The following is a 22,443-nucleotide window of genomic DNA, read 5'->3' on the forward strand; positions in this document are numbered from 1 at the left end:
CTAATACAGCAAGCCAAGAAAGAAACATCATGGTAGTGATTTACTAAAGAACAAACCACGATGTAAGGTATTTTAGCTGCACCTAAAGTTCTTGTGCTTTGAAAAGCTATTAGCTACTTCTATCCCCCCCCACCATAACTGTCCAACAAGTTATAGAACTGCATGGGTGCACAGGTACATTTGTTGAAATGGAAAATGCCTTTGGAAAGTCTCAGGTAATCACTTCCTAAATTTGCTTTTGAGCAAGAATGTTAACTGAAAGTTTTTACCATCTTCTGAAAAAGGGATCAGAGGAATAGACAAGTCTAAGTACAGAGAAGGAAGCATTAATCCCTAAGTAGAGACCCTTCCTCTATGTCCCTCAAAGGACTTACATCCAAAATTGCTGGACAGCAGCAGTGTTAGCACTGTTTGTCACATCAGTAATGAGAGATGCTGTTTTTATACATTTGCAACAAGCACTGCTCAATCTGTAGACTACTCCAGGTATCTCATTAGGGATGGATAGGGGGGACAGTTTGATCTTTATGAAGGACAGGTTCTCCATGATTCCAGTGGACTGAGTTTTATCCTGCTAATGCAAACAGCTTAAAAAGCAGCATGGCAGACTTAAGCTTCAGAAAGCTTCATGGTACCAATAAGGATTCCATCTCTCTCCTCCACAGTCATTGACATCCACACATAAGAACAGTGCAAATACAATCAACTCTACCTCAGCAAGTAGGTAGAAACTGGTCAATTTAATATCTGACCTCTTACTTCCTTAAGGATACTAAGATACTCCAGCCATTGAGGAAAGAGTTCTCATCTAGATTTTTAACATGAAAGCATCAAAATAATCTATCAAGTTCCTTATTACATCAAGGAGAAGCCAGCTTCCCCTCTGTTAGGATTAAGTTAGAGCATGCTTCTCAATCATGAGTACGCATACTTACAGTCTGCATAGCTTGAAAGGGAGCTGCTGTTATTGTGACAGAACTGCTACTTGCTGGAGGAGACTGAAAGCTTTGCCCTTGTGGTACTGGTGTTATGGAGGTGCTTGAAGTTGGCAATGGTGACTGAGGCTCACTTGGGAGAGGAACAGTTGCCTGAGGGAAAGAATATAAATGTAACGAGAGGTCACTTGATAGTTATCAGGCAGTAACAGAAGCAGTTAAATTGTTCTAAAGCCTAGACTGACAGAAGTCAGCAGTTTCTACAGGATGACATTTGGACATAGTAAAGCTACAAAATAGCTTTTGCTTACAATTTCAAATCTTGCTGTGCATCCTCAGCAATCAGTATTTCTATTGCACTCTCTGCTGATGAAGTGAAATGTGCCCATGAGCTACTATACATACCACTCATTGTATGAATTTCACAATAAAGAGGCTTAGGTACTTTTATCCACCACTAAGGAAACATGGGATGCTATCCATTCAGTTTGCTGGAAGATGATTTTCTGGTTGGAATTAAAAATAACTTATCCTTTCCAAAGGAACTCAGGTTTGTGTCTCTCTCCCTCCAACTTAATTATAGTTCAGGTTAGAAACAGTGCTGAGTGTTCTAAAGTACCAACCAATACTCATCTGTACAGAGTGGCAAAACGAAACATTAATTTATTAGAATACTGATATACTCCACAAATCAGAAATCAAAAGAAATAAATCATAATCTATACATATTTGACTCATACTACCCTTTTCAATAACATTTCTCAACTGCCTGCAATAGCTCACCTGGGCTATTTCAATCTTCTTAGGTATCAGTGGCTCAGAAATATGAGGACTTGTCTGATACAGTGGCTGGGAAGCATACTTCTCAGTCTCTTGAGACAGCGACGCTGATGCCTGGAAGAAGCCATACATTGACATGCCATTACAAGTACTACAGAAAGCAAAAAGTTCTGCTAGAGCCATGCAATACCAGTGCATAAGTTGAAATAGGTGGACTTCAAAAGACAAGAATAAACAGCAATTCTGAAGTGCACTGAATAGTTACCTTAATCAAAAGTTGTAAGTAATTAGCTTTAAGGACTGAGACAATGTATCTGTACAACTAGCCATGCAAAGTCAGGTAATTCCAAAAACTTTGCTTTGAGCAATTAAAGCAACATCAGTGTCAAACAGAGAAGTGTCTGCTATTAAGCACCCAATAGATTTTTGTCTAACAAGGCTTCAGAGAAACAAACAAGGCTGGCAGGTAGCCTTAACTAGATAATGCACAGATTGTAAACTCACACCTGCAATACTAAGTTTAAGAATTGCTTATACTTAGATTCACAGCCTAAGGATGAAGACTACCAACTCTCATTCTTACCACATCACAGGTGCAAACAGAACTGCATTTCCTAACTGAAGAGTATACTCCTACTACGGAGTATATTCCCCAATCATGCTGAGACCAAATGAATCTTACTACTGCCTTATAGTCCTCTTGCTTCTCATGGACCATCTTGTGGATGAAGAAAGCCGTAACACTTCAAAGTTAAGTGATTAGGGATGGGCTAAGCACAAGAACCCCTAATCATAAACACTACATTGGCAAAAACAGAGCATTCTCCTAAGAATCAGATGTCTGCCATAGTACAAGCTTCTTTGATTCACATTAAACAAAGATACTCAAATATAGGAAATGTTATTGCATTGTAAAAAGATAGTGTCAAGAACCAGGCTAAAACCACTGATCCAAGAGGTAGAAGACAAAGAATAAGTCTTGATGGGGATATTATAGTTATACAGTATATTGAGGAACACAGTAAATGCTACATTGTACACTGATGCACAGCATGTACATTAGCAGAAAAACACTTCATTGTAATCTACATACACAGTATTAAGAGAGTCCAGTGTGAAGCTTAACTGCATTTCCAGCCACAGAAATACAGATCTAAGACAGTCATCAGCATAAACTGAAGCTATTTCTTCAGCTTTTAATATTTAAGGAATGCTAGCTTAAGATTTAATTGCATATAAATACAGATAAGACAGCAAATTTTGAAGTCTTAACTAGATACCAGACAGATGCCAAGGATTTCTTCTATTGCTGCACAAGAGAACACCTGCTTTCAGCTTACAGCCTGCTATTGCATGACAACATCCACCCTAATTTATGGATATTCCACAGTCAGAGAAGGTTCTGCATTGAACAAAGCAGAACTCTACAAGAAAATGCACTACACTTCCTAGCCAGCAATTTTCCTTTCACACCCTTCCCATTTCAAGGGGCAGACTGTTCACTTTGCAATCGTGTGGTATTAGGAAGACTTTTCCAATGACCTTTACATTATCCATGATACATTACTTGTGTCACCCGCACTCTCACACTGTACTATATAGTTTATTGAGGAGAGGTCCCACCACAGCTTTCTGCTAAGGCTGGCTATCACAGATCCTCAAATGCCAGTGAACACCAGAAAACATTACCTGTGCTGTCTGTGATGTTACCAGTTCCTCAGTTTCAGAGCCAGAAAGTGTCTGATCAGCAGATGCTAGGGAAGTATTAGAACCGTGCAGTGTCATGGATGATTCAGTAGCCTTGCAAGAACAAAAAACACAGGATTTTGAATTACCTTGAATTCTTGACTGCCCCTGAAATTCACTCTAAGCATTTACAAGCAAATCTCAGAATGATGCAGTACTCTGAAGTACTCTGACCAGTAAGTCAAAGCTTTTTTTTTTTTTTAATTAAGAGTGTTTATTAGTGATAAGTAAGCCTATTTAAAAGCCAAAGTAGTTAAGATATGCAAGCACATTAAGTGAACTTAAGATTCACCTAACAATGGCAGAAATTGCATCTTTGGCATAAGAAAGAATCTCAAAGAGGAAGACATTCATGATCTAGAGATACAGTACTTTCTCCTGCACACCACTAGCTATGACTTGAAACTAGGAGTTAAACATTGAACTATTTGAGCATGCCTTCAACATATTTTACTTCAATAAAATTAACATTTGTTTCTCATTTCCTTTATGATAAGCACAAGGGCAGCCAGCAATTCTTTGACATTTTTTTCTTTCAAGCTACTGAAGTGAATTTATACTATACTGGTTACAAAGCCAATGTTCTATCATTTCTTGGTTACTGCTTTGCCTCCTCAAGATAGCCTTAGCATCAACTTACTCGCAGAGGTTGTTGAAGAAAATCACTTTGACTTGGCAGTTTCTGTTCTTTTGAAGCTGTAAAAGAACATGAGTTAAGCAACAGTTTTTAAATTCAGAACATTCAGTATACAAAGATGCACTATTTTTAGAGTATGTTAGACTTGCATCACTAAATTACACCTATTGGAAAGCCTCAGTTGTTTCTTTTTTTTTTTTTATAAAAGAAAGCAGGTGTCCAGTGATCAAAATATCTCTACCAAGGTGGAGATGATCACTTTCCAAATAAAAACCAAGACCAATTAAGTATTTTACAAACTGGGTAATTAATGTTTTACAGCCTACAAACCACCTAAATGATTTCTTATCATGGCCAATTATATAAAGCTTGTTTTGTACATATAACTGGTTAACTGCTCTTGACCCGAGCTCATTCATGGTCTGTATCTATATGCCACATCTAATAGCTACATACCACATCTAGACAAAAATCTGGTATGTTGACAACATGCCCACTCTGCAGCTGGATTTAGATGAACATGCAAGTTAGTGATTATAGAAGCATTCCATTACTAGGCAAATAGGAGTTTAAGCCACATCCAGCAATGGTTTAAGAAGTTAAATGGTTTGAGCTGCTCTGACAGACATTAGTATTCTTCATTATTAAGAAGGCTGTCTTCCCAACTAGGTGTTTTGACAGCCAAGCAAACCCTGCTGGTTATGCTTACATTACCTACCTACAGGGCTACTTGCTGGAGTAACTGAAGGTGGTTGAGATGAACCAATGGCACTTGGTGAAGCTTTATCAAAATCCAGAATGGATTCCTTTTGAGAAAAAGATGATTAGTTGGTAGGAAACTAGATTCCACATACACACGAAACATTCATTTGACAAGTTGCTGTTAACTAAGTAGAGCTAGATCCATTCATTCAATGCAAACATGCATAGTCAGCACTGCGTCTTTCCTAACCTAGTATGCATTGGATCTGCTACAGCAACAGAGCAAAAAAAACATACTTGCATGAAATTATAAGTCCCTTGTATCTGAGTCATCAAATCCTGAAGCTTTTCCCTTCTCAGTACTGGATCTTTTGGAAGAGTTGAAGTAGAGCAAAATTCTGCAGCTGGCTGATGTACAGGTTTAGGCACCTACAAAGGAAAAAAAGATTACATTTAACACTGAAAACAAGGCAAGCTGCTTTCATCCAATATACTTCCAGCATCAGCTATAAATTCTGGGTACCACAGGCCAAGAAATTCTGTTTTTGATGTTTTCTGGTTCAAGTTCCCACTTCAGAAAAAAGGAAGAATCAGCTTACTGTTGTCATAACTAGTTAAGTCATGGGATTCACTTGATTTGGTTTCTTACAATCACATATGTTCAAGTTGAGGCCAGAATAATCTTAATACCAGAACTGCACCACTCAAGATTTAACATACTTCCTTCCAGCAAAACACATGCCAATAAGTACAGATCTTTTACTGGGATGGCATTTTCAGACATGCTGAAGAAACTAAGGTGTACTGCAGCAAGCAGGTTATTTGCGATCAGACTTCTTTGCTTTCAGAGCCACATGTTCTCAATGTAACAGCTCCAGCAGAAAGTATTTTATTACACTCTGAAGATCAGCATGAAATATTGGCGTGCATATACCTGCACACCCCACCTCACTTTCTGTACCTCAACAATGACTTCTACAGAGCCTTATTACTCCTTGTTTCAGATGGTCTCCTAGTTGTTCTTCCGTACTGGTTTTCACTTTGCTTTGAGAAATAGAAATGTTTTATCAAAACACAGAACACTTTCATACAGTGCCAACATCTGTGTTTCCAGCAGATTACTATTTCAGTACTCTGTACAAGGGCATAATTGAATATTTACATTAATTCATTAGAAAAAATACATGGCAGAAGAGTACACGTGACATTTTTAATTGTCACACTAGATTCAAAAGAAATTAAAGTGCCATCAACTAATTTTAGGATAAGTCCAGATACATCTCTTCAACTACTTGGAACTAATCAATGCATTTGCAGATTGCCGAAGTTTCAGTAACATGCACAAAGAAGCCTACAGGGTCCAGCCAGCTTCACAAAGCACAATCCATGTACATGCAGCACTGCATTAACATTGCATGAATCCATTTTAGTACATGGCCCACATGATAGCTACTTCTTGAGCTGTGAAAAGTTCATTTTTTTTACTCTAGAGCTAGAGTGGTACCTTTGTAGTATCCATCCTAATTAGAAACTCAGATGCACAAGCAATAGCTTTTTCTACTAACTGTATGCAAGTTCTTACTGTTCTTGCTTCCAGTAACAAAAACCTATTAAGGATCTAATACGAAAGTTACAATTGAATAAAATTAAATCTGGGCAATTTATCAGTTAAGTAGGAGTCAAAACCTCCTTCTCCATCCCTGTTACCCATCCCTTACAAACACTTCATCTTGAAACACTTGCTGTCATGTGTTCTTTCTCTTCATTAAAATTCACTAAGACAAGTACACTACTTTACATTACTATATATTTGCAAACAGGTAACAGGTTTTTTTTGCCTTTAAGTCACCTAAGCAAGTAAATCTGGCAGTGTCTGAAGCTCTGTAGGTAATCATCAGTTTTAAGTTCAACTTACATATTAAACAAGTGAAGACTGCCTCAAAACATGGAAGCCAAAAAGACTGCACTGTTTCACTTGTGGTTGTTAAAGACCATAAACTCCTGCATGCTTCTGCAGTTTGTTAGCCTTCTACTTTGCCCCATACTTTGAGGTCATGCTTGATCCTTGTGGGTCCCTTCCAACTACAAATATACTGTGGCACTACATTTCTCAACAGTATACTGGCTGCATTGTTTCTTTTGACTAGGAGAGCATCCACTCAGGGGTTGTTATCTGATAGAGCTTTAAACTAGAAGTGAAGCAGAGGCTCTCTATTCTGTAGAATTTATCTTCAAGTGCCTAAAAATAGTGAAATCCACTAAGCAGAAGTAGACATGGAACCTTCCTAATATAGATTTGTTTTTTTTCATTAGTGTTTCAGCTTATATGTTCAAAACTAGAATTATTTAAAAGCTAAGTGCCACACAGAGCACGTATGAAAAAGCAACAGTTTACCAGGCTTTGCATCTCAGATGCTTTGAAAAGGAAGTACTCTACTTAAAACAATGTTTTAAGCTGAGAGGGTTTTCTAGTGAACAGTTAGATGCTGTTCTAAGTTACACGTTTATGTAGAATAATGGTTTAAAAGACCTACACATCAGCTCACTGAGCCCACCTTAAGTATCACCCCTTAGGGTATGAACATTAACTTAATAAGCATACTTCCAAGTCTCAAAAATCTAGCAGCTCATGAGAAAATTTGAAAGCTCTAACATGCATTTCATGGAATAAGAAAAGGTTAGATGTCAGCATCAGAACAGAAATTACACAAACCATTTATCTATCATGCACAAGGTCATTTCATAGGCTCTCCCAGGAAAATAAGTGGATTTCACATGGCATTGCCTCCCCTTGCTTTTCTTAAAAGTTTCACTAACCAAAAAGTTTAAAATACTTCAATTATGCTCTTTATATGCAGCTTAAGCAAAGCTAAACATTCATTTTGATAAAGCGAGTTATAAAACGCTAGCTAGGATGACAGCACACTTTTTAATCATTTAGTGCTCTTTTGATATAACAATTTGCCAACAGCAACTATGCAAAAAGCCAGCTGATGTTTCTTCATGGCCTGCTACATAAAGCAAAGTTCAGGAGCAAACAGGCTTCATTTACTAATTCAGCAAGCCAACATAAGCAGCACCTCATTTAATTTGATGGACCTGCACATTACTAAAGAACACTCCTCGGCAGCTGGAGTTTCCCCAGCTGATCAGAATCCCTCCTTTTCCTCAGCAAAACGTTTTGCCTAGTACTTAAGCCACCTATCTTACACAAAATAAGGTACCCATCCTATTAAAAACAATCTTGCTTTTTGCTGACACCAGAAATTCCAAAATATCTTAAAATGTTTGAGACTGCACCATAGTTCAAATAAACTCCATTACATTAATCCTGTGCAACACCTGTTTGTGCTCAGTTATGAGTGAAAGAACAGTTCCATACCTACACCACCACCACCAGATGTGATTCCACTCAGCTTAAGAGTAGAAGACAAAGCTGAAACACCTCACCCATTTGGTTACCCAGTGCTGCATGTTACCTACTCTTTTAATCTCATGTTCAACCTTCTGTTTGCGCTCCCGCCTCTAGAAGCAAGAATAACCACTTTTCAGTTTTGCCAGGTTTACTGATGAGACTAAATTTAACTATTTGCTGTGAACAATATAAAGTAAATTGATTTCTGCTTTCTTACAGAAAGAAGGTAAGTGCTGACAACAGCAACTTGTAGGAGAGAATTGAGCAATTCCTCATTTTCTTCCTCAAGTCTTACTTAATGGTGTAACTGAACTCTGCTTTGCCTACAACCTTGTCCATCCCTAGAGTAAGTACTGTTGCTACCTGAGCACAGGTAAGAAAAGCTAACTTAACATAAGTCTGTCAGTCTGCTCAGCCATCAACCCTACAGTGGGTTTCGTTTTACATTTCTAAAACAATTCTGTTGTTAGAATCTCCAGGGCAGCAGTATAGCTTTGCATTCATCTGGAAATACATATTTAAGCCTCTGTACAGTTGGTATTGCTTCAACTAGATGTTAGTTCCCTTGAATCAGCTATTTTAATCAAAAGCCTAAAAAATTACTGAAGTGCTATTTGTATGCAGTCACAGAAAGTATTTGATCCCCAGATGAGTCATACCTGCTTTGCACTGATAACAGTGGACAGAGCCAATAGCTGGGGATGAGCTAAGTTAATTCTTCTGTCTTACACATAAAGCAGTTAATCAAGGTTCAAACACAGCAATGCTGTGTTGACATAAAAAGCCAAGCAGCACACCATCTTGCTATTCAAACACAAAGCTTAACTAACAGAATTGAATTACTTCACCTAAGGAAGAATGAAATGGGAATCTACACAGGTCTACAAGCTACACCTTGTAAAGCCTCTGCTAATAATGAAGCTTTAGTCCAATACACTAATGTCAAATTTCATGACAGGTAATACTACATATGCCAACTCACTTCTTTGGGTTCCATATCAAACTTCTTTGGCCCCATCTGCTCCTTTGGCCCAACACTTGCAGCTCCCCAGGACTTCGGAGGATTCTGTAACTGCTGTGATGACACTTGCTGTTGCCTCTCAGCTGTTTCCCAAGCCTCTCGAGTTTCCTGCTTCTTTTGCTCTGGCTCCTCCCTAACATGTGCAGCCCAAGCCTTCACAGGCTTCTGCTTCTTCTGCTCTGGCTCTTCCCTAACATGCACTTCCCATGATTTCACAGGCTCTTGCTTCTTTTGTTCTGGTTCCTCCCTAGTTTGGGTTACCCAAGGTTTTGGAGATTCCTGCTTTTGCTCTGGTTCTTCCTTAGCTTTTGTTACCCAAGGTTTTGGGGACTCTTGTTTTCTCTGTTCCTGATCTTCCCTAATTTTTGCTACCCATGGCTTAGGAGATTCCTGTTTCTTCTGATCCTGCTCTTCCCTAACCTTTGCTATCCAAGGTTTGGAGGACTCCTGTTCCTCTCGAACACGTGCTACCCAGGCCTTCGGAGCTTCTTGCTTCTTCTGTTCTTCTTCAACACGGGTCTCCCAAGACTTTGTAGGCTCACGCTTCTGCTCCTCTTCTTTAACATGAGCTTCCCAATGCTTTGGTGAATCTGGCCGTTTTGTTTCCTGCTGCCTAACACGAGATTCCCAAGGCTTTAAGGTCTCTTTTTTCTGCTTCTGCTCTTCAATATCAACAAGCATTTCCCAGGATTTTGGAGGTTCTTGTTTTCTAGCACATTCAGCTTCCCAAGACTTGGGCTCTTCTGGCTTCTTCTTGACAGAGTATTCTGCTTCAGGCAAATAACGCCTGTTGAGAAACTATATAGACCAAAGAAACTTAATGGCTCCAAGAAAACATTTTGCTACTACAGTTCAGGTCAGTTAAGTTAGGTCATCCAGCTACTCAAAGCTCAGCTAAATGTAGAATCTAAGCAGTTTAAGTTCTAGCCATAGAAACCATGTAGGCAGTTATGGCTTTATTCTACAACACTGCAGATTAGTGCGGTATTTTTTTCTGGTGTGCCACAGAAGTATGAAAACAATCCCAAACAGCACAAATGAAACATACTTAAGCTGAGTGAATCTATGATCCTTATCCTCAAGGCTAATTGAAGTTCTCAGGCAGTAACAATATCTAGTTCAGTTGTGCCTTTTGTAAAAGGTAGCCCTCCTAAACATCCAGAAGTCTGTAGCATCTACTATTAGCCATTTTAATAAGCATAGCACCACCACCTCCTCCCAGAATGTTTGACCTAGGTAATGTGCAGTAATCAATTATAACTGATTCTTAGACAGAGTTTAAATACTCAGTTTCTAATTTAATACAGTTGGACTTCAACTCCATTTGTGAATATTACCAATATTGTCAGTTTTCAACTAAGATATCCTATAGATATCCTGAGTTACTACTTTGTCATAAACAGGAAGTCAGTATCTGAAGACATCCTGGCTATGATTTTTCTGACATGATATCAGAGAAAGTTTAGAATCTGAATGTTACCAGACATTACAAAGCTTTGTTCTGGACTATTTCTCTAGTGAGCTATCCTAGAAGAGGGATTCAGCATTAAGAACCACTATTTGCACTTCCAAAAAACCAAACCTCCTTCCCTTCATTTTGAACCAAATCTAATAGCTTTCATGCTATTGCCAGTTAAAGTTTGAGTACTTAAACTCAAGTTAGGAGGACTACTGAAGTACATCTTTACACCTTTATGCACCCATGGCTGTCTCAGGATCATCACTCTTCTGAGAAAGAGTAAGATTTGCATCATTCCCAATGCTATCAATACTAAGTCCTCTGCTTGGCTTTTAGGGAAAGCTTTAGTACATGCTATTTTTTCTCTATACTGTAGCACACAAAAATTTTTTTGTGTGCTACATCTGTGTTTTCATTCCAAAAACTGATGTTTTAGTTTATTCAGAAAAGAAAGAGCATTGAAGTATTGTATTGCTTTATGTAATTCTTCCCCATTTACCCTCAAATACCTTACAGGAGCCACAAATGTGGAGAAATAGAAAGGCAACTAAATCTTCTGTAACAGTCCCTACATAAGGAAGCATCTTAGCTGTTACTCAGGCTTTTTGAAATTTAAAGGGCTGAGAAATGCAGTAATATTTCTGATAAATCACAATACTAAAGAAGGGCAATTAACAGTGGAGCATCTTACCTCCTGTGGCTGTATTTCAGACTTCATAAGCTCCACAAGGGATTCTAGAGAAAGGATGTTAATTTGTTTCAACTGATCAAATGCAGAGAGCTAAACAACAGCAAGTCTCTAATTCTATTTGAATAGTAACACCAAAGGCTAAACTTGATGCAGTGAAACCTCATCTCAGTCTAAATATCTCACGTTGAATGCTATTTTCCATTTTCTGATCACATTCTAACACTTGCAGAAATTACCAGAAACCATTAAGTTTTTGGTAAAAGGAATATTATGTTTCTCACACAGAGGTATGCTCAAGGGGTAAAAAGAACCCATTACTATTAATTAGGTTCCCCCCCTCCCCCAACAGGGCAAGCCCTTCAGGTTTAGTTTTAATTACTGAATTGAAAGCAAGCTATAGGTTTAGATTTGCATCAAGCTATGCAAAAATCAATGCTTAGTTCAAGCTTATCCCAATATTTTAATACAGAAATTGTACCCTGAAATATTCTACCTGATTCTTTGATAGGTTCTCCTTTTGACATCTGTCTTGTCCTCTCAGATTTTCTATGCACTTCCTCCAATTCTTTCACTGGCACAGTGGTGCGAGGAGTTGGAATACTTTCAAAGTAACCAGAGTCTAGAAGTTTGGATAACAAGTCCTTCATGTGTTTATCTGAAAAGGTAAAAAAAAAAATTTATGAAGTTAAAATACGCAAATTCAAAAATCAAGGAATATTTAGATTACAGACCAAGACTCTTCCCATATATAAACTGCAACTTCTCCAGCTACTTACGCCTCTTGCCAAACTACACAAATATTTTTAAAGGAAATATCTGCCAGACCACTTAATTTAGCAGAAAATATCTTGACAATCTAGAGTAAAGGCTGTAGTTTGTGTTTAGATATATATAAGGTGATTATTAGCAACATTAGATCACACAAACCTAAAAAGGATTTGTTTCATATTTGTGAACTAAACAGTGTTGATACAACACAGCAGGCGTGCTGGTTGTAGCAGAGGTAAAGCTGTAATGTGGTCACCATATAACTGCCCTACAGACCCTCCTCCCAACAGTAAGATCCTGCAAGAGGGAAAAAAAAAAAAAAAAAAAAAAAAAAAAGAACCACAAAAAGAAAAATGAGAAAAGCCCTTGTTCAACAACGTCCAAGGGCTTTTGAAATTAAAAGAACAAAAGAATATGCAGAGTCCCATAGGTTCTAGTGCATGATAAAGTGAGTATATTTTCAATAGGTGAAACTGCACTGTAGATGATCAGAGCTGCCACCCAATTTCATTAACAACTGTTGTTCCTCAATGTCATATCTTGACTAGCATTCAGCCAAGACATCAGTATATTCAACTAAGCATTCTGGTCAGTAACAGAGTTCCACACTTAATCCATTTGCACAGCTACTCAACAAGACACCCCCACTACCATTCAGTAAATTCATGTAGTTACTATTGATCTGCTACCACCAATATTCCTCAGAACAATCTAGGCTCACACAGAAGATACAGGACATCAGTATAAGACAATGTTTTCTTTATCCAGGGAAAGATTACCCCATTGTTACTAATCTGTACTTAGTAACTAAATAGCTCTTCCTTGGAGAACAGAGTTGCACATAGCACTTGAATATACATGAAGACATGTAAATCAAGCATTTCTGTTTGTTTTAGATATTAAAAATAGCACACAAGCTTTAGACCTCATTTATTTCCTCCAGATGAAGCACTTACATGTTGTTCCAACCACGGGTTTCTCGCTGCCTTCTAGAAGGTCCCAAAAGTAAAGAGATGATTGTTCCATCTGATCTTCAACACTAGAAAAGAAAAGATCATTTTACCAGGTAGAAACGTACCCAAAAATCAAGTCTTGCACTACCCCCAATATCCTTCATTGGGAAATACTGACATTTAGCCTTCCGGAGTAAGGCCGGAAACAGTAAATCCTCAATACTACTATGCACTAGAAAAGATAGATTTTAATAATTTGTGCAAGATTCAGTCTAGCAAATTAATTTACTTGTAAATTATACAAATTGGAAAGCCTAGTATTATCCCACAAGGCAACATGGCTGGACTTCATTCTGAGCCAGCAGCTGGGGAACCCATTCTCTCTTAATCAGCCTACTGCCTCATTTATTGGACACATGCACAAAAGGTAGCCGTCACCAGTTCTAGTCATACTGGTAGGTGAAGCATTTGGTCATAGGCCCATAGTTCTCCTCCTCCTCTCCTCAGCCACCAAATGATGTTAAAGGGCATCAATGTGAAACTTACTGTCAAAGGAAGGAGTAATGATTTTGTGGAATAAACAACGAGATAGAACTTTTTTCCCCACCAAAATGAAACACTATTGTATTTTTAGTAAGTAACTTTAGAAGATAACTTTTAAGAGCAGAGATTAGCCTAGCTTAGCATATGTGTGATAAATGATTAAGAATTTCAGGAAGTCGCTTTTCACAATGAAAATAATTACTTTTCCACAAAGTGTTTCCGATTACCATCTAACAGGTTTTCCATGTTTATGCACAGTCTACTGCAGTCTTAAGGCAGAGTGAAGCTAAGCATTCCTAGCAGTCATAATACAACCACGACAGGTACTATCATACAACCTTACAGTGAGTGACAGAGCTAAAGTTTGTCATATCTTAAAGGACTATGTTACATTCCTTTACCCCAAAGAAGCTCATCTTGATTATCACATGAATGGAACACATCTCATCTTTACTGCATTTTTATTAGATGTACAACAAGGCCTGAATGAAGCAGCATGCCACCAATTCCTACTTATGGTGATATTGCAGTGCCTCCCCAGGGAAGTACAAAAAGATATAACAGAGGAGGGTTTGTATGTAGTCTGAACAACTGGAAAAGTAGGTACAGTAGCTTTCCTTTAAGGCTCAAAGTGAAGTAGTTCTGCCATGTTCCAAGATCTGGACTAGAGAAAGTGTACTGTATGGAGTTTTAATTTGTGCCCCAAACCATAACATTTCGAGACATGGCAGTGTCAAACAGGACACTTACTGTAGCAAACCAAGTATATTCATTACACAAAAGCACCAAACTTACCTCAAGCTCTCATTTCTTTCTGGACACGTCAGTTTTGCAAATCTTATGAGGTAGTCTAGTTCTTTAGAAGGCAAGTATATTGCACCATTCACACCACCTTTGAAATCTTTCTGAACATGCTCTTGAGTAAAATTCTGCAGCACATACTGGACTTGAAGAATTGTACGCAGTTTTTTCTTCTCTGCTTCAAGCTTCAATAGACTCTCTCTTCGCTGGGCCTTCTTCTGTGCTTTCAGCAACTATTTCAATATATTAAATCAACAGTTAAACAGCCAAACAACAAGATTCTAGAACAGAACAGTTCTAGTATTGATCACTCTACACTAAAAAAAAAAACTATAACCTTGGTTAAATAAACACCTAGTTCTTTTTTCAGATACAAGACCTTGCAAGTTCTTCCTCTGGCAGATTTCCCCACTTCACTATTCATTCTCTACACCTATAGCTTTAAATGAAACTGGGTATTGGCAGATTCACTCTTAATTTTCCTCTGCTATATTTGCATAGTATATCACTGCTAATTACTTTAATTGCTTTCCAGAGTGAATAAAGGAAATTGACAGAATAAATACCGATGCACAAACTCAAGCCCATCTGACATTTATCATGTGAAGTTAAAGATGCAGAAGCTGTCTCAAACTCTTCCTAGGGAGAAAACTGCCTACTACTTTGAACATTCCAGTTCAAATAACATAGTAGAGTCCCACAGTTATTCTGTTAGCAGAAGGCTGAGGCACTCAAATAAGAAACAGCAGTCACAGAATATGTACAACCTCCATGCTCCCAGCATTCCAATATCTATTAGAAGTAGAGTCAAGAAAAAAAATATTAGCTTGTATTTTAAATATAGCATAAGCTCAAGAATAAACCTGAACTAGCAGAAGCTAGTGATAAGATTTTGATTACTAGAAATACCTAGAAGCAAGGCACATTGGCTCAAAAACCTTCATTTCTGCTGTTTTACAGGAAGCTATGTAGAGGAAAGCTACGAGATAAGCCATGTTTTGATACTCAGCATAGTGGTTTGTGTTCAACACGATAATCAAGTGAACCCAAAAGCAGCAATACCACTGGAAAGGCTTAAACCACACAATGCAGTAAGCCTCTCATAGCCTTACCTGCAGTTACTACACATACAAGAAAAGAAGTCTAAGCAAAATTGCTTGGGTCTCAGTCACAAACAGACCGTTTTACTAGTCTAGCTTGTCAGTATTATACAAGAGGCAAAGAAATTCTGCCAGAGTGACTAATCATGTTTTGCCTCCCCAGCACTACATCAGATCAGATCTTTTCACAAGAACTGCATTTTCCTGAGAGCCAAGAAACTAATTTCTCCAGCAGTCAAAGAAAGCACTTGCTTACATGAAAATATGCCACATCAAATCCTGAAGTCCTAAATAAAACACTAGAACTGTAAGTTGCCATAATTAGAGAAAACTACAGCAGAATAAGTAGCAAAGTCCTTCATCTCCAGCAGAATCTCACCAAGAGCTGTACTAACTGAAGCCAAAGTTACTTAATACCAGTGCTTTCCATACTGGAAATAAACTGGAAAAAAGCATTTCATTTAGAAGGAACCTTAAGAGGTCACCTAGCCCAGCCCCCAGAACAATGAAGAATGATGCTGAATCAAGAACCAACCACTTAGTTTTCACTGTAGTCACGCCTCAAATACCTGGGGAGAGATTCAATGGCTTCTCTAGGCAGTCTGTTCTAGTGCTCAGTTGTCGGTGACACCTTCCCTCCTATCTAGTTGGAATCTGCTACCTCAATTTCTTATTCATTCTTCTACATACCTCACAACAAAGACTAGCTCTATCTTTTATGGTATCTGAGGACTAATACATACATACATACATACTACATAACTCCTGCTAATTCTTCACTTCTTGGGGTTCAGTAAGCCCAGTTCTTCCAGGCTTTCACTGATCTGCTCTAGCACCTGGCCTTACAGGGGCCCACCAGTGGACTCAAATCATCTATAACATCTGTGCACCGAGTAGCCAGGGATAGACACAGCTGGTTTAATGAACACTAAGTGAAAATAATCAGTTCCCTTTAAATGCTGGCTAGGAGTCTGGTCTTCACTGCTACAGGATATGCAATTTACTTTGGCTGCTGCCCACAAGGAGGACCTCCATGGACTCTTCAGTGGAGCTGATCATCCACCAGTCCACACCTACACAGGGAATGAGTCTACCCTAGGCACAAGGCATAGGCAAGATGGTTCCATTTTAAACCTAGAGTCATCTCAAATACAGACAAGTTCAAATGATTCAGTTTGCTTAAGCACAAGTTCTTAAAACAGTACAGAGAACACCACATTGAAGACAGCATCATACAGTTGTCAGTATTTACTCTGATCTAGTCTGTGTTTCAGACAGTATAAGCAGATTGTTCACCTGAGTTCCGAGACAAACTGCTTAGCAATCTGTACAGTGGCATGTAAATATAGCAATTGGAGGAACAGTGCAAAGATCAGTCAACTCCTGACAGTGTCATGAGCAACATATTATACTTACATCTTGGCTAAGACCTGAAAATGTCTTCTGAAGCTCCTTGGCAAATTCTAGATTGTGTACTACTTCATCATATTTCTCTACTGCCTCCTATAAAGAAATAGATAAAAATACATTTAATACTTAAGACTACTGATTGCATCTCAAACCTATTTTATTTAATCTCACTGCAGAGCTAGTGATCTAGTAAGTTCTTCTTTGACACTAACTTGTAACAACTTACACTGTCTATCACTATCAATAACCATCTGAGATGCATTTTCCATGCAATACCTCATGCAATGCTTGGTATGCTAATGCTGAAGCAGGAAAGCTTAAATATCTCTTATTTTCCATTTTTCTTTGTTTCTGCAAGTCTCAACAATCAGATAAAAACAGCTGTTTATCATCAGATACTAACATGAAACTTGAAAGAAATACAGAAGTTTAGTACTGAGGCTTTAGCCTGATGCTTAGTTGAAATACCTTGACAGGTAATTCATAAAAGCTTTCAGAAGTTAATGGTATGGAGGGCCAGTCATACTCTCCTGAAGTCTTGCAAATTTTATTTCTACAAGTAAAGCAGCGTTCCTGACTTCATTAATGGCTTTAACACATCTTACTCCATCAACTTCAAAAAGAATGTAGATTCTTAATTACATTTTTATACACCCTATGAATTCCTTCCCTTATCCACTGAGAAGTAAACTCATTTGTAAGTCTCCTTGAAGTCTGAAGATAGCAAAATGCTGTAGTTCAGATACACTGCACATACCCACTTAACATAAGGAAAACTTGGGAAGTAAGAAGTTAAATTTAACTACAGCACATATGTGCTTTACTATGAATAAACCAAACTGAATGTGAGATATCAAAGTTAGACTGACAGGCCATTTGTAACACAACATAAAGCTCTTTCAGTGTAGTAATGTTGACACGTGCTTTATCCCTGCAGTGGTAAAGCTTCACCTACTGTCGCAATAATATTTGGGATTTGCAAATTAACTGTGCTCTTAAACTGAGAAGCAAGTTTCAGGTTATGTTATTCCATTTGTCTGATTGACAGCCTGGGGAAAAGCAATAGCTTCCTTTTGTCACACAGCTGTTATTAACATCCATTAACAGAAACATTAATGTTTGAGTGAGAGTTAGCTCCTGGTCTGACAGTAAGGAATAATCAGCTGAGCCACAGCAGGCCAGAACAGTATTGCCAAAGGAGACAGTAAACTTGCTGGGAGCTCCTTATTTTTGAAACTTTTTTTTTCCCTAAAGTAAGGCAAGCACACTAATTGCTCATGCCATTGCTCACGCACCACCAGCAATTAGTTTCATTCAAACTGCTTGCAGAACAAGCTCATCACTACATGTGTACTTGTGTGAAAAACAATGAAAAATACAGAGATGGCAAGTTGCTTTAGAGCTCTTCTATATTATGTGCAGTTAAGCTTTATTTCAGAAACTCAATTAACCTCTGTTTTAGCTTCAAGCACCAGATCCTGGTAGTTGTATATACATTAGTAATTCACATCTGAAGTGTAAAAATGCAGTATTTCTGTACCTTAATGGAGCACCTGAAATAAGGACTTGATCAGAGCAGTTACATATTGAGCACTCCTAGAGCAGCCATCTCAAGTTTAATTACCAAGTCAGTTCACTAGCAAAACGGAATCTTATTCTGTTTTAAAAGCCTGAGACACTCCAAAAATTGAACTCTGATAAGTATACTAACTACAGTGAACACCTAACAGTTGCTAAATACTTAAGCTCAGCTGGAATAGTGAAAGCCAGTAATAAAGTTCATCACCTACATATTTTCTAAAGTCAATGCAGCTGGGTGCATTCTGCAAACAAAACATCTACAAAATCCTCTTTTTAGACCATACTTCGTAATTTCCACTTTCTCCTGATGTTCTGTTTTTTCATATTCAAAGCACAGACCAAGCAAAAAACAACAGTCACATTAAAGAGTAGCTCTGCAGCATGTTCCAGATTAACAGCTTAAAGGAAAATACTGCTCAATAATCTATTAGCAACAGAAGACAACTGATAGTTTAGCACTTGGGATCTTAACAAAGTGGGGCTCTTTCCCCATCCATTTCCAAGTGGAGTGTAGAACTAAAAGGTCATCTCACTTCACGTGAGATTTAATTCATTTGCTCCAGTGCTTAAGCGGGCAAAAGACATCAGATTCCATAGAAAAGTATTAAATGATCATTCGCTCCAACAGGTCTCGTCTACTTTTAAGCAGACAGCTTTTCCCCTCTTGTCTCCTTCATGATTAGTCATCCTTTACAAAGGATTACAAGTACAGATACATTTGCGTTCCCATATTGCTGCATTGTGATGAAGCTAATGGCCAATGGATTCTTTCTCCAGCTGGTCCATTATGAGAGTCAGCACAAACACTGAATAGCCAGTGCCCTTTGTTACAGGAATGCTCTTAACACATCTCTGAAGCACACTTTAAAACATGCTCAGTAATCAGAGCAATAAGCCCTTTGAATTGTGTGGCACCTCACCACCCAGCAACAGCTTTCATATTATAGATAACTACATACATATATATGTATATACACACACAGTTTCCCATTCCAGAAAACATGAAGTCCAAGACAAAAAAAGCCAGAACCAGTTTTAACACCAAGAGAGTTGAAGCTAACTTCAGGGAGCACACCACACTTGCTGATTAGCAGTCTTGCATCCTGGTATTCAAAACTCTAGTAGTCTTGGAGCTAACATGCAATTCCAGCTAACATCTATTAATGAAGTACTGAGGATTAGCTAGCCTAGAAGAGTTGGTCTGTGTTCTAACATGGCAACACCACAAAACAAACATGTTAGATGTGGATACCTCATCATGAGATACAGAGTAACACTGAAGTTGAAAGACTGCAGAGCAATCGTCAGACCTTCTGTACACATGAAGGCTAAAGCTTACCCATTCAGCTTAATTACCAGCTTGCCCATTCTGCTTGGCAAAAAAAAAAAAAAAAACAAAACCAAAAAGCAACCCAAAAGTCCACAAGCATTTCTTCAAAGTTACATACTGCATCTTTCAATCAAATCCATCCATTCCCCCACAGTGCAAGCTTACCAACTGGTCTTGATTGAGGGCCTCTCCCTTCTTCAGTCGATCTTTGTAGTCTTCTAGTTTGAGCTACAGGAAAATTTAAAGTCAGTTTTATACTTATTTCTAATGTTAAGATTGAGTGAAGTATTCCCTTTAGATCTGCATACTGCAGCAAAACAGTAACTTTACTACCTCCTTTAACTTTCAGGAGAACACAGACTTAGCTGTTCCTTTGATTTTGCAAACATTCTCCAGGGCTTCCTCATTCCCTTTTATCCCCATTCATACCTTTTATCTTTTTTCCTTACTGCCTTTGTTTCATTTAAGAAATAATACATTGACCTTAAATCTTTAAGAGGCTCCAAACACATTCACCATCTTCATTTCAAAGTATTGTGCCTTTTCATTTTTCCAAGCCAATGTCACATTTAGTTATTCTATCCTGGAATAGTCCTACTTAATTTTTCTACTGTATGTGTATCAGAATCTAAGGTAATCAGGATTTTATTGCACTATTTCTTAAGAAAATGGACTACTGCATTCAAGTAAAAAAGTTTTTTTCTAATGCACTTAATAGTCTCTAACAGCTGAAATGAACTATGCAAAAATAAGCTACTAGGTATTGCCCTTAATCACAGGAAAAATGAAGCATACACTACCATGAAGTTGAACATTATTTCATTTATCTGCCCAAACAGATTTTATTAACACAGTATCTAGAACCAGGAATACTTCCTATTCATTCTAGCAAGTCACTTTCATTTGCTAGTGAGGCCATATTGTAATGTGCTAACCTGAAACAAACAAAAATACTGGTAGGCTTCCTTGGCCGAGTTAGAATAAATGCACTTGCTTAATCACAAAGACAACATGCTTATCTGAGATTACTCAGAAATGCAGCATAATGCATGATATAAGAGACAGCAGTAATTCCTGAACACCTGGAGGAGAATCAATTTCCATAGCCATATAGCCTTAAGTCTTATCTAAACACCTCTTCTCACCCTAAAACATGATGCATCAGGTTTTTTTTGTTTTTTGTTTTTTTTGTTTTTTGTTTTTTTTTTTTAAAAACGCATTTATAGAGTCTCAGAATTCACACAATTACTTTGTTTTTAATTCTGACCCAGTATCAAAAGCAACAGCAGCAGCTTCTTTAGTTCTGTAGAAAACATTCTCTTGATTTATAATCACACATCGATATAACTTTCAGTTACCAAGCAATCAGTGGGGAAGTCCTAGAACACAAAAGCTTGAGTGGCTACATTGCTTGAGCTGCAATGTTTAAAAGTATAGCATCAATACTTATTAACTGTATTCCCTGGAAAAAAGGCACAGCTCCAACACAAAAAAAAAAAAAAAAAAAAGCAGGCTTTGGCATCTTTGTGTAGGAGCCTCCTGCTGAACAACATTTGTCTATATATAAAATATAGCAGTCGATCCATGTATATAGCAGTCCATCGTTAATAACATTTGACATTGCTTTAGCCACAGCAAAGACTGCTCATGTTCTTACTTATATCCCTACGTCCCAGTATGAGATGCATATAATCAATAGAAATACAAAGACTTTTTTTTTTTTTTTTAAGGCATTCAACTACATCAGAACAGCTCGAAGTCTGTTCTGAACTCAGCCTGGCAGAGAAGCACCCCAATGCTGACCAGCAGTCACTGAACTCTGAATTAATTACCACAGAGCAGGTTCTGAGTTACTACATCCCTGCTTCTACAAAACAGTGCTCACATCACATCAAATGCAAGCAGCCCATTACAATGAGAATAAAGAACATTTTTCCCCCCCCACTATGCAATAGCGAAACAAAACTCATGAAAGGCGCAGAACAGTGATATTTTAAGAAGCCCTGTATTATTACACACACGCCCTTATACTGATGAGTCCTCCCATCAGCCATTTAGCAGAGTGCCACCCCAGCAGGAAGACACGTTACCTTCTTCTTCTCGATATTCCTGATCTTGTGTTTGAGGCAGATGAGCCCATTGTCGATGTAGGTCTCGTATGCCTGGGAAGGAGAGGCTGCCGAGTTCAGTGCGGCCTGCAGCGGGCTGGCGGAGGGCTGGCTGTCCCCAGCCGGGGTCACCTGCTGCTTGGCTGCCTTCATACTCTTCTCCTCCCCCTCCTCCGACCGGCCTGAAGGTGACGATGGGCAACGGAAAGGGGCTTGGGAAAGCTGCACCATTGAAAAGGATGGAGCTGCAAGGGAACTGCGCTTGTTTAGCTCTCTTTTCTCAAGTTACACCTTATCACGCTTTGACAGAGAAACACGGAGCCACAGCACAGAGCCCCGGTAAGGACGCGTTCCCTGCCTTGCCCTCTCCTCCCTCCCTCCCTCCTCGAGTGTCTGCATCAGAGATTTCAGTGCGAAGGCAAACTTCGCGTGGCCGCCCAGCCAGCAGAAACGCTTCACACAC

The 22,443-nt window shown here is 38.4% G+C and overlaps 1 protein-coding gene across 1 annotated transcript in view; it reads right to left on the bottom strand.

The window, feature by feature from the left end:
* CAPRIN2 (caprin family member 2) overlaps window positions 1-22,217 on the bottom strand; it is a gene marked incomplete at its 3' end in the record, with an annotated part of 30,517 nt that extends 8,300 nt beyond the window's left edge. Inside the window, exons 1-15 of the mRNA XM_079538542.1 lie at window positions 21,963-22,217; window positions 20,038-20,100; window positions 16,968-17,054; window positions 14,446-14,684; window positions 13,111-13,193; window positions 11,880-12,041; window positions 11,387-11,430; window positions 9,198-10,034; window positions 8,284-8,325; window positions 5,098-5,229; window positions 4,817-4,904; window positions 4,102-4,157; window positions 3,405-3,515; window positions 1,719-1,829; window positions 936-1,088 (exon numbers count right to left, since the gene is read on the bottom strand). Coding sequence (XP_079394668.1) covers window positions 936-1,088; window positions 1,719-1,829; window positions 3,405-3,515; window positions 4,102-4,157; window positions 4,817-4,904; window positions 5,098-5,229; window positions 8,284-8,325; window positions 9,198-10,034; window positions 11,387-11,430; window positions 11,880-12,041; window positions 13,111-13,193; window positions 14,446-14,684; window positions 16,968-17,054; window positions 20,038-20,100; window positions 21,963-22,211 — 2,457 coding nt within the window. The 5' untranslated portion in view covers window positions 22,212-22,217. The remainder of the gene's footprint in view (window positions 1-935; window positions 1,089-1,718; window positions 1,830-3,404; window positions 3,516-4,101; window positions 4,158-4,816; window positions 4,905-5,097; window positions 5,230-8,283; window positions 8,326-9,197; window positions 10,035-11,386; window positions 11,431-11,879; window positions 12,042-13,110; window positions 13,194-14,445; window positions 14,685-16,967; window positions 17,055-20,037; window positions 20,101-21,962) is intronic.
* Window positions 22,218-22,443: the final 226 nt, after the last annotated feature.

This window comes from Tetrao urogallus (assembly GCF_951394365.1).
Source record: "Tetrao urogallus genome assembly, chromosome: 1".
NCBI classification, from domain to species: Eukaryota; Metazoa; Chordata; class Aves; order Galliformes; family Phasianidae; genus Tetrao; species Tetrao urogallus.